The sequence below is a fragment of the Thamnophis sirtalis genome, unplaced genomic scaffold (assembly GCF_051295495.1).
Source record: "Thamnophis sirtalis isolate CommonGarterSnake01/CBP01778 unplaced genomic scaffold, rThaSir2_p1.2 scaffold_3, whole genome shotgun sequence".
Lineage (NCBI taxonomy): Eukaryota > Metazoa > Chordata > Lepidosauria > Squamata > Natricidae > Thamnophis > Thamnophis sirtalis.
The window spans coordinates 85,941,337-85,953,689 of NW_028261383.1; the positions used below are offsets into that span (position 1 = coordinate 85,941,337).

At 36.3% G+C, this 12,353-nt stretch overlaps 1 protein-coding gene across 2 annotated transcripts in view; it reads left to right on the forward strand.

The window, feature by feature from the left end:
- Positions 1 to 12,353, forward strand: part of GEMIN5 (gem nuclear organelle associated protein 5) — a 36,165-nt gene that overhangs the window by 14,887 nt on the left and 8,925 nt on the right. For both annotated transcript variants that reach the window (XM_087709404.1, XM_087709405.1), the window contains exons 15-25: positions 521 to 692; positions 1,691 to 1,918; positions 2,772 to 2,879; positions 2,994 to 3,122; positions 4,684 to 4,779; positions 6,656 to 6,793; positions 7,199 to 7,346; positions 8,393 to 8,512; positions 9,580 to 9,790; positions 10,447 to 10,704; positions 11,341 to 11,503. In XM_087709404.1, coding sequence (XP_087565530.1) covers positions 521 to 692; positions 1,691 to 1,918; positions 2,772 to 2,879; positions 2,994 to 3,122; positions 4,684 to 4,779; positions 6,656 to 6,793; positions 7,199 to 7,346; positions 8,393 to 8,512; positions 9,580 to 9,790; positions 10,447 to 10,704; positions 11,341 to 11,503 — 1,771 coding nt within the window. The remainder of the gene's footprint in view (positions 1 to 520; positions 693 to 1,690; positions 1,919 to 2,771; positions 2,880 to 2,993; positions 3,123 to 4,683; positions 4,780 to 6,655; positions 6,794 to 7,198; positions 7,347 to 8,392; positions 8,513 to 9,579; positions 9,791 to 10,446; positions 10,705 to 11,340; positions 11,504 to 12,353) is intronic.

The following is a 12,353-nucleotide window of genomic DNA, read 5'->3' on the forward strand; positions in this document are numbered from 1 at the left end:
TGTTGGGAATTCAGAACACAATTTGCATAAATTGTTGTTTTATGGAATATGTAAGAAGCTGTTGCCACTTAAAAGCAGAAAGTGCAGGGTTTTTTTTGTCATTGTGTATGTTTATGGCTATGAAAATTTTAGTGAATGAGTGAATTCCGTCCTGTCCGCTGCCCTTGTCTTGCACCTTTACCTCTGGCCTCCATAGTACAAATATAAAAAGCAAGAGCCAAATTTTAAAAGCATAATATAAATTAGAAGCAAACTTGTAGAGGTGAAGGATTACAGCCTTATATGGGCTTTTTCAAATAATTGATTTCTGTGGCCTGAAATAGAATAAATTTGAGGGCTCACAAACCTGCAGTGGACACATTGATAATAAGGTAAAAAGCATGGAAAGACTAAATTAGAACATTATTCAGAAAAATACAGGTAAGTATTAATCTAATTTTAATTAAATATCACCTCTTTTGAACTCAGATTATAATTTAGTAAGAAAACCATGTGGGACTGATGAGACATTTGTTCACAGGTTTGGGATGCTCTCAAAGAAGAGCCTTTGCACAATTACAGGGGACACCGAGGCCGTCTGCTCTGCGCACAGTGGTCACCTGTGGAAACAGAGTCCATTTACACTGGGGCTGATGACTTTTCTGTTCATAAATGGGTAGCTTTAAAGCAAGAGCACATTCGCCCTCCCCAAGGTCAGTAAATTATTAATTCATACTTTGACATGGCAAGAAGAATTTTTTAAAATCCCAAGATAATAATGATGTTATAAATCTTTTTTTACAAGATTATATGTATTTGTTATTTTATTTAGTTATCATTATTTAGTATATTTATTCCAGAATTAGTAGGAACTAAAGCTTCCTAAAAATGCAATATTCATAGATTGAATGTTGGACTCAGATCCAAGGAAAGAGGAAAGGAAATATTCCCACTGCAGTTCTTTGGATTAAAAATAAATGTGCACCTACCATTTTCTTTCTCCTGACATTTCCTTCATTTGGGGGAAACCATATTGTATATACAATTATTTTTATTGGTTGTTTTTATTTTTAAATTTTGCTTGCAGCCCAGAGTCAGTTTAGTGATGGGGGAAGCTAAATAAATAAATACATTTCTCTTTAAGCACCATCTAACCATGATTCCTGAAAAAAAACAGCTTGACAAATAGTAAGACTAAGGAAATTTTATGTTCCTTTCAAACAAAGGAACAGAAAATCTCATTCATTCCTGTGTGATTCAACCCCTGTCATTTTGCATCATTGTCCTGTCGGCTGCCCTTGTCTTGCCCTTTTCCAAGTTTAAATGTGCCCTCTGGCCTCCAAAATATTGTTTTCCCCCAAACTTTGGAGATAAGATTTAAAAAGCAGAAAATTAGTGTACTATCTCTTGTAATGCATTTCATTTTTTGTAATCCTTTCAAAGGAACCAGTTTGGTGCAATGGTTAAAGCATCAAGCTAGAAACCAGGTGATCATGGCTTCTACCCTAAATAGGCATAAAGCTACCTGGGTGACCTTGGGCTGGTCACTTTTTTTAAAGTGCTAGGAAGTGGGCAATGACAGTTTTGAAATCTTGCTAGAAAACTACAGGGACTCGTCCTTGCAGTTGCCAAGAATTAAAAAAGTATAAGAGAAGAAAGAAAAAGATTGAGAGGAATCTCTAAAGCCTTTAAAAGCATTTCTGTTTATTAGGCAAGAAGAGTATTGAGTTAGAGAAAAAAAGAAGCACTCAGATTAAACAGAAAATGAAGAAAAAGAAGAAACCTTTGGGGAAGTTGTCTTCTGCACAGAATACAAATGAGTGGATGAATGTCGGTGAAAATATGAAAGACTCTCCCTTGGAAGAAAATGAGGTTTCTGACCCAGAAGGAGAAAAGGAACAGCACGAGCAAGAGGCAGCTGAGAAAATTTCCATAGAAGGTACATAACAGTCTGCATCGCTTATCATAGCTACAGTAATTGTCTTAATAAGATGGACAATAGCGTTTAAGCTATAGAAATTTAACATGATGACTATTTTATTGCTCACCTCTAGAAAGCCAAATACTTGCCATTTAACCAGAGTGGAATCTCTTGATCCCCTCTTCCTTCAAATCATGATGTTTGTTTTTTAAGTAAACACTGTTTGTTATCTAATGGGGCCAGAGATTAAGAAAAGCAGATGACTTGTCACATTATCATGTTTTCTTTCTTAATTCTGAAACATTGCTTGATTAGCTGAGTCACTGAGAGGATAACCTTTTCTTAGCTCTCATGCAGTTTCCTTGTTTTCAATTAACATTTACAGCTAGAGCTAATGAATTTACATAAAGATATACTGCATATCTATTTTACCCTCCTATAGTTTCTCTGTGGCAGTTTGTAGAAGAATCATATTACTGTAGGCATTCAATCAATCAATCAGGATAGAGTTGGAAGGGACCTTGGAGATCTTCTAGTCCAGCCCCCTGCTCGAGCAGGAGACCCTGTACTATTTGACACAAGTAACTGTCCAGTCTCTTCTTAAAAACCTCCAGTGATATAGCATCCACAACTTCTAATGGCAAGCAGTTCCACTGGTTAATTGTCCTCACTAAGTTTCTCCTTAATTCCAGGATGAATCTCTCTTTGGTTGGTTTGGTGCTTTGGAGACTAACTCAATCCCCTCTTCTTTGGGGCAGCCCCTCAAATACTGGAAGACTGCTATCATGTTGCCCGTAGTCTTTCTCTTCTCTAGACTAGCCTATTGTGGTAATATTGCATTGCACAACTTTAATTTGTTCTTTCACCGCAGTTGACAGTGATTCAACAACTTGTCCACCATCTGTCCATGGCTCGGATAGCCTGAAACCTTCTGTTTTGGTTAAAGCTCCACCCATAAGGAAGGATCCAGTAAAGCCAGGTTTGTACACGTTATTTGTAAATAAAGAATGATTTACAAACAATCCCTTAAAGTTTTGGCATAGGGATCAGTAGCTGTAGTCAGGATATGAGTTTGTAGCAACTCTCTTTTCAGGAGTGGATATTTCTGTGAAGAGAAAAAAGCCTCGGTCGATCCTGCCTCTGAGCACATCTATGGACCACAGGTCAAAGGAAGAACTGCACCAGGACTGTCTGAGATTAGCGCATTTCTTACATTCCAAAGGTAAGATAGGAAGTAAGCACCATACAATGATAACTTTTTAGATAACTTCATATCTTAAATAGTCTGTTAGCCTGACTTTGTGGCTTTTTCAAACAATATGTAGCAGAATATATTAACACCATGTTTGTTCCATAGCCCCATGTTATTACATTAGAAATATGAGAAAATTGTATGTCACAAAAAATAAATGCATAGTCTATAACTGGGACTGGAAACCTGTTCTGACCCAGTGGCTGGATTGCCAGCAAGGATTTGAACTTGCAACAAAAATAGATCTTGGAACGATTGCTGGAGAAGAAGAGTAAAAAAGTCTCTGCTTTTTACCAAGTGATATTTAGCAAAACTGCTTTTTGACTGCAGTCTAGGAGGAAAAAAGTAATCTTATATATATAACAATATAGTATAATTAATGTAATATAATTTATATAATACATGTAGTCCTCAACTTACCATTACAATTGAGACCAGAATTTATATCGAGAAATTTGTTAAGTACGTTTTGCCACATTTTATGATTTTTTGCCACCTTTGTTATAAGTGAATCACTGCAGTTGTTAAATTAATATCATGGTTGTTAAGTGAATCTGGCTTCCTCCTTGATTTTGGCTGTTAGAATGTCACAGATGATGATCACATGGCCCCTGGGCACAACAACCATTATAAACATGAACCAGGTGTCAACTATCCAAATGTAAATCACAAGACTAGGATCCTGCAATGGTCATAAGTGTGAAAAATGGTCATAAGTCACATTTTAAGTGCCATACTTTCAATTGGTCACTAAACGAACTGTTATAAGTTGAGGACTATATATATAGTAATTTAATGTGGAGAGGCTGGAATCAAATGCACCTCTAGAGAAGTTGTATTCTAATGACTGGGAGCAATACAGGAAAGGTCCTTTCCTATCGGATACGTGACATTCTTACAGAGGAGTCATCTTCGAAATGAGTGTTTTCCCTGATACTCAGACTCCATGTTATTTAAAATTTAAAGGTTAATGCCAGCAACTTAGTTTCTATCAGTTAAACACTTATCATCTGGCACAGATGTTTCAGTACAGGCATCATGTGGCCTGTGTAGTGTACATTAATTAGCCTAGCTATTGCATTTTTCTAGTGGCAGCTTTTATAACATATGTATAGGTCTGTTTATTGTATTGTGACTGTGACTAGTCTAATGGAGAGGGCAACTAGCAGCTAAATATCTCTGAGGAGAACACGCGGGGTGGTGATGGTGTCCTTAGTGCTGAGCTTGCTTGTTTTCTTGAAGGACCTTTGCTATCCTTTTATATTCTAGTGGCTTGCCCTGTCAGTGTTGATGGGGGTGGAGATGCTTAGAGAATCTTGGTTGGGCTGTTTACTATGGGGCTTCTTTGGCAGTTCCTTGATTGGGGCACTGTTACGAGCACCTGTACATAGAAAACATTTTGATTTAGTGACAGAACATACACAGAAGACTGGGAAAGGAGCTGTGAAGCAGCAGGTTCAGAACAAGGTACACAATGCTGCTGAAGCACAAAGATCATAAATGTGATAAAACTTTCTTATTTTCCTGGTAGAGTTGAATGAAGATTTGACCTCTTCTTCAAAAGATCCTGTCCATTTGGGTCTCTTCACAGATAGACCTGCCCTATATAAGATGATGGAAACAGAAGGTTAGTATTTGGATCATTAATCACTTCACTTGATTTGGGTAAGGATGAATAGTAAATAGGATGTAATTATCTGCATGTACAAATGAGCTGTTAAGCTATAGCTCATAACCATGGGTTGTTGGAACAATCCAGGATCACTTTCAAGATAAAACAATTGTTTGTGGATTGTTTTCTCTCTGTTTTAGTTGTTCTTGCTTTGAACACTGTGGATTAGTTAGTGGCTTAGGACAAACGTAGTAACAATAAACCAGGAAAACAAAACCAGACTTTCTATTAGGATACAACACTATAAGCTATAGTTGCAGTCAGTAAACCAACAAAAACTGTTTCAAATTATTTTCTGCTCTAAAGCATACTTCATTGCTAATCAGTCTCACAACATCCTTAACCAAATGGTATAGTTTCTTTGGCCTTCCAGTCTCTATATCTTGTTTCTGAAGGATTTCATTGCGGCCTCAGAAATCTTCACTGTATTCTCAGGTATTTTTTGGAGTTTTGTTGTTGCCCAACATACCCTCCATTGTCTCCTTTTCCTTTTTCTTCCATCTCTAAACCCTCCTCAGTATTGGCTCTGAAGTAATCCTGGCAGCAGGTTATCACCCTATAGGTCTCTGTTTCCATAAAGTTGAGTTATTTTGGTGATCATAGGAAGGAATTAAAAGACATATTCATATAGAATTTGATTTTTTTAAATATAAATGCTGCTTGTAATTTTAATTGAATGTTGGTGACTTCTATACTGGGTATCAGATATTTAAAATTGCAACTCTTAATTTTTTTGGGGGGGTTACTTTAATTTAGTTGAATTATCACTTGTGAATGACCTCTGATTAGATAATGATTGTGTTTTTCAACGACAATTAATACTACACTGACAGTGTGATGTAATTGTTAAGAAGGTGGGCTGGCGCTGAGGAGACTCAGGTTCTAATCCAGTCTCAACCACAGAAATTTGCTGGGTGCCTTTGCACAATTGACTAATTAATTAATTAATTAATTAATATTTAACAATTAACTATTTAATACAATTAACTCTTGACAACCAGTGAAGACACCAGGCTAGAAAAGCAGCAGATAGTGAATTCTAGTCCTGCCTTAATCATGAAAGCCAGTTGTGTCTTTGGGCCAGTCACTCACTCTCGGCCCACCTCACAGGGAGGTTGTTGTCAGGGATGGGTTGCTGCCAGCATTGCTGCAGGTTCGCTTTGTGTGTGCAGTTAACTGCAAATTGTTGCAGTTAATGAAAAAAATTAGTAAAAAATAAGCCAGCAGCAGCAACCAGGGAATTAGTCCGGGGGCATGGCCAGCCTGCCATACCTACAGATTTGATGACCCAGTCCCAGTCCCAATTGGGACCCAGTCCCAATTTCCACTACTGGTTCACCCGAACCAGTGCGAACCGGTAGCAACCCACCTCTGGTTGTTGTGGGAATAATAGGAGGAGGAAGGTATGTTGGATATGTTTTCCATCTTGAGTTATTTATAAACATAATAAAGACAACAGACAAGTAATAGGGAGATGAGCAGTTTAGAAATATGAAATGTATAAAAAAGAAAGAAAATAACTCTCAAAATAGTTCAACTGATAGGGTTGTTATTGTGAGGAAAACGGGGAGGATTTAATTTTATCAGGAAAAGAACTGAAATGGCAGAAAGAGTTGAATTAGGGGAGAAACCTAAAACTTATAAAACAGTATAGCAAATAAAAACTACATAAATAGTCTTTGGATTCAAAACATTATTAAATTGAGGCAAGAAATAATACCACAGAATGAGTTGCAAAGTATAGGTGTATATGGATTTTCTTGTTACTTTTTGATGATGATGCTGTACACATTGTTCAGAGCATATTGGAACATAATGCTTACATCCACAGGAAAAAGTCATTTAGGAAATGGACACCCTGAGCTATTTCAACAACTCATGTTGTGGAAAGGAGATCTTAGAGGTGCTCTTCAATCAGCTGCAGAAAGGGGAGAACTGACAGATCAACTAGTCGCCATCTCACCAATGGGTATGCATGACACTGAAGAAAATCTGCTATTTTGCATCCAATACTGGGCAATATTGTAAAAATGATGTGTTGTTTTAAACTTCCCTTCCTTAATTTAAAAATCTTACATTGGTTTTATACTGCAGGGCCAAAGTAGCTGCAGTGGAAATAGTCAGAAGTGTCAGGCTAGGATTGGGGAAATTCAGGTTCAAGTGTGGAGTTGACTCTGGAATTCAGTGGGTGTTCTGTAGTCATTCTCTCCCAGCCAAACATATCTCATGGGTTCAATAAGATGAAATTTGGAGAGGGTCCTCCCACCCATGTTTGAATAATAATAATTTAAAAAGTAGAATGTAAATGCAAATAACAAATCATGTGTTTATTTCTCTCCATGTTTATTTATTGTTGTTTCCCTCTTCCCTTCAGCTGGTTACCAGGCCTGGACCTCTACTGTAGAAGCTTTTGCAAAGCAGTTGTGTTTTCAGGAGCAGTATGTCAAGGCTGCCTCTTATCTCCTTTCTCTTCACAAAGTGTATGAAGCTGTGGAACTACTGAAGTCTCATAATTTTTTCAGGTCATTACAGTGCTATTGTTTCAATTAGTTTTGGTATAGAATTGAGAATCTTTCTTTTTGGAGAAAGAATTGATTATCTTCTAACTTTTCATGGAAATCAGAAGAACCAGAACAGCATAGTTAGCATTATAAAGGGATTATTTTATATCAATTTAAGATCATGTTTACTGTTATTAATTTCTCCTGTAGTCTATTATTCAACATTAAAATATGTGTATCTAGTTGTTTTGTATTAACAGTCTACTACTTCTCTTTATTCCATCTGTTTTTATATGGGACTAAACATTAGATAATTTGATCTCTTCTTCCCCATATCCAGTGATGTTTGTGGAGGTATTTGTTTATAGATTTCCATTAATGCAAAACCAAGTGCATAATGGTTGTAAAATGAAAAGATAATAGGAATTATGTTAAAAATAGGAAAATATAATTGCAAAGTAAATCAATGAGTAGGAATACTTCAAAGATGTATATTTCATGTCTTTTGGTAAAAACATTTTAATGGCAGCTGATAGCATGTGATTGTATTCTAGGTGAGGGATGTGAGAAATGTTTGCAGTTGTGTTCTATAAAAAGTTGATGCAATTCCTTTAATCACATTTAATAAAATCAGTAATTCGTTTTCTCTAATCCTCATTTTTACTGAGAATAAGGATTCTCCCATTTTGCATGGCTCAGGCTAATTAGATTGTGTGTGCGTGTTCATCAAGCAGATATTTATGTATATGCATAAGCCGTTGTGATTGAGTTACCACATACAATTCCTTTGAGGTAATTCACTCACATACTCAACTAAAAGTCATAATCTGTTAATTTAAATTATAAAGTACCAGCTCGCTTACATGTTGCAAGAATAAGTTGGGCATGAATTTGTCTTTAAAAGCAGCGGTTGGGTGCTGCCCTGCTGATTCTTTCAACACCTTATTGGGGAAATATCACAATAATTATTTTGAATTTAACTTGATTGTCACGGGAAAGAGATCACTATGCTAATGTTAAACAGTGTGATTTATTTCAAACTAGTTTTTTCTTTTCTTCTGTCTCAGAGAAGCTACTGTAATTGCCAAAGCTAGATTACATCCTGAAGATCCAGTTCTAAAAGATCTGTATATCTGCTGGGCAGCAGTGCTAGAGAAGGATGGCCATTACTCTATGGCAGCCAAATGGTATGAGTTGCTATAAAATATTATTTCTTCAATATATTGTGGTTATCTTTCTACTAAGCAAGATATTCTCTCTCTCAATTTCTGTCTAAATACAGAGACAGAGAGGCAGTGTGTTTTTCTATGGGAGTCTTCAAATAGGCAACATAAGATATAGGAAGAAATAAATAACACACATTACTGTGTCATGACCTTTAGAAGGATAAAGTGCACTAGTTGTTTATTACTTCAATCAGGCTATAAATGTCTAGATTTTGTCTTTCTAAGGAATTTTGTAATGTCAAACCTAACACTGCTCTTCCTTGAATTAATTGAAAATGATATTCCCAATACATTATAAATTACTATTAACTTTTTTCTGGATTTGACTGTGTTTTGCACCATCTACCAACTGAAATTCACTGGAAATTCAATTGCAAAGAATACTTGGTAACCTCTCAATTCCTCTTAATGGACAAAGCAGATATTACAAGGGGCAAAATAAAGACATAGACTTTAAAATCTATGAATTTTGCCAGAATTTGCAAAATGTGAACCATTTTGTAAGTAAAACATGAAAATGAGTGATCTCAGACATGATAGCAGTCTTCCAATACTTTGAAGGGCTACCACAGAGAAGAGGGCACAGACACTAATAACTGTTAAGGTACAGGTATGAATAGTTACCCTTCATTTCCATGTCAACCTGTGTATGTCAGCTTTAGTGTATAGCCCAAATATTCAAGAATATGCAAAAAAAATTAACAGGGCCATTTTATTCTTTCCTTTATTGTCATGTTTTGTATGATTTTGTATAACCAATTTCGTTGTATTTAAGTACAATGACAAGAAAGATTATACTATTGTGCTATTTTATGTGGCTTAACAGTTTAATTTGAGTCACATTACAGATTTTAAAAAATGTGATTTGTTTTCAGGTCACACATATTTACTTACAAAATTGTTGGTGTCTTATAGCAGGAGAATGTAAACCTGTGAGCACAACTATAAATGCATTAAATAAATATGTTTAATGGTTACATTTGATCCAAATTAAAGTTTAATTCTTTGTATAAATTGTTTCATTTCAGCTACCTTGGAGCTACCTCTCCCTATGATGCTGCGAAAGTACTGGCTAAAAAAGGAGATATTACTTCACTTAAAACTGCTGCCGAATTGGCTCTGATAGTTGGAGAGAACGATTTATCTCTGTCCTTCTCCTTGAGATGTGCCCAGGAGCTTCTTTCATCTAGGAATTGGGTTGGTGCACAAGAGGTTCTCCAGCAGCATGAGAGCTTGTTGGTCAGTGAGCATTATTTATATTATGTCAGACATAGCTAACATGAAACAGTTATACATTGGGTTAAGGATAATACAGATCTTGAAATTGATGCTGTCTGCCAGTCACAAAACAGTGAACATATAATTCTGCACATAGACTGGTTTGGGTTAATGACCCTGCATGCGTAAAAGTTTGAATTAACATAAACATTTGTCGTATTACTGAATATTACATATTGTCAGTTTAATATAATCTTTTGTTTGCATATAAATCAAATTTCTATTGCTCCATCTAGTTTCCGTTGCAACAAGAGTTTGCTGATCAGTATATTTTGTTGCTTCTAGAGTGATTTATTTTTAGCTCTTTATTTTGTTAATAATCTTATATCTATTTTCAACCGTATGAGAGACAGTTTTGTCTAGTAGTTAAGGCACCAGGCTAGAAACCTTTAGCCATGAAAGCCGGCTGAGTGATCTTGGTCACTCAGTCTAACTCTTTTCACAGGGAAGATAGGAGGTATGTTGGATATGTTTGCCACCTTGAGTTATTTTTACAAATAATAAAGATGGAATACAAATACATAAATATTCACACATACGTTTTATTATTATCATGTTTTGAGAAAAGAGTTTTCTCAAAATGACACCTTAAAATGTTGGTTTTTTTTCACTTAAAGGGGCAAAGGTTGGTATTCTGTCTTCATGAATTGCTTCACAAGTGCCTCAGTCAACAGAATCCAGTGGGAACTCGATGCCAATCCACACCTTGTTACAATAGCTGGACCACCAATCAAGATCTCCATTTCATAGAAATGGTTATCAATGTATGGCAGAGTGCATTGGGTGTGAACACAGCTGAACAGTTTCAGAACACATTTGAGCAGCTGAGAACTCTTGAGTACCCTCCTGCTACTAGCAATACGCCTCCCAAGCAGGTAATTTGTTTATGACCTTTGTGAGTATAATCGTCAAACAGTAGTATGCGGTGCGGGGATAACAAAGTAATTGTATTGGATTCACAACAGTTCCTGACAAATTCAAAGTCTGTGTAGAACATACATTTGAGCAGAGGACAAACGATTTAGTTCAGCCTTCTGCAATATGCAAAAAAATCAACTAAACCAACCATAGAAGGTGATTGTGTAGCCTCAAGCCTTCAGAAATAGAGAACCCATAAATTTTATAAGGTAGTAGACTGTTTCAATTATTTTATAGCTCTTAACCTACTGTTTCCACTTTAAGTATATATGGCTATGAAAAATGTTTCAACATATTCCCTATAGTTTCCCCTTAAGATACCTGTACAGAGGTAACATGTGTCCCTTAATGTTGTCTTTTTTTCTTACTAAACATCCCAGATTCCTTCTGCCTATCCAATAGGTTTTTCCTCGAGTTCCTTACTCCCATTCATTTATCTTAGTTATTTCATTCAAGCTCCCTTTGTAGCAAATAACATATTAAAATTGTTATAATGGAAGCCAACTGATAATTACCCATAGGTTTTTGCCGTTCCATCCACTCCTATGAATTGAGACCTTTACAATCTATCTTTATTTTCTTTCTTTTTCTAGCTGATGTTCCACATTTCCCATGAGTTGACACTAGCATTTCTTAGCCTTCAGATGTCTTCCTGGGAGGAAACTGTGAAAGCTACCTTAAGAGCTGTGATGCGCAGTTATGATGCTGGAAACTTCAATCTTATGCAAGAGATATGCAACCTCTGTTTCCCTACAGGTGATGGCTAATTTTTCTTTGGTCTCAGTATTTCCATAGGTTCAAGAGAACAGCCTGAAGTTTTCATAATCTTTGTTTTTCCTTCGAAATCTTGGTGGTTATGAGGCAAGAGTATGGTAGCTTTTCTGGCTAACTTTCCCCCTAAGACTGAATTGAGAAAACATTCTTTGAATTGCTTTGTTAAATGGGAAAAATAAAATGAGTTCAGGAGTTGAGAAGGCCAAGAAGGTAACAAGAAACATAATTATGGGTTTATGATGTCTACATCACTGTGTTGCGGGTTCCAACTACCTAGGATAATGTTTTCCTTGGAGGCTACCAATTGCCATCAGAAGAGTTGTTATATTGTAAAATTGTATGAGAGCAGAGGTTCTGGGGACTTAATAGCACTCATATTATGGCACAGAGCTATTTTTCTCCTTGGGTAAGAATTCTGACCAATTCCTGATCCCGCTAGAGCATTCCCCCCCCCCCCCACTTTTCAATAGTTTGTTTTGAGAGAAAACCATCACTCTGCTTTTTGAGAAGAAAGAAGTGAAGATTCAATTCACATGGTTGTCATTCTTTAAAGAAGTCTAATGAGAAATTCTTGCTCTCATTTTCTACATGCAGGCAAGATTGCATAAAAACATGACTAATATGGCTAGATGCTTCTTGAGTCACAAGTAGAAAAGAAAGACACACACACACACACACACCTCTGTTGTTCTCCTGCCACCAGCATTCAGCATGCTGCTCCCAACCCAAAAGAAACTTCATGATCAATAGGCCTTCAGGAAGCTATTCTCCATGAATGTACCCAAATCCTTTCTAAAGTCATTCCAGTTATGCCTGCCATTTCTTGTAATGA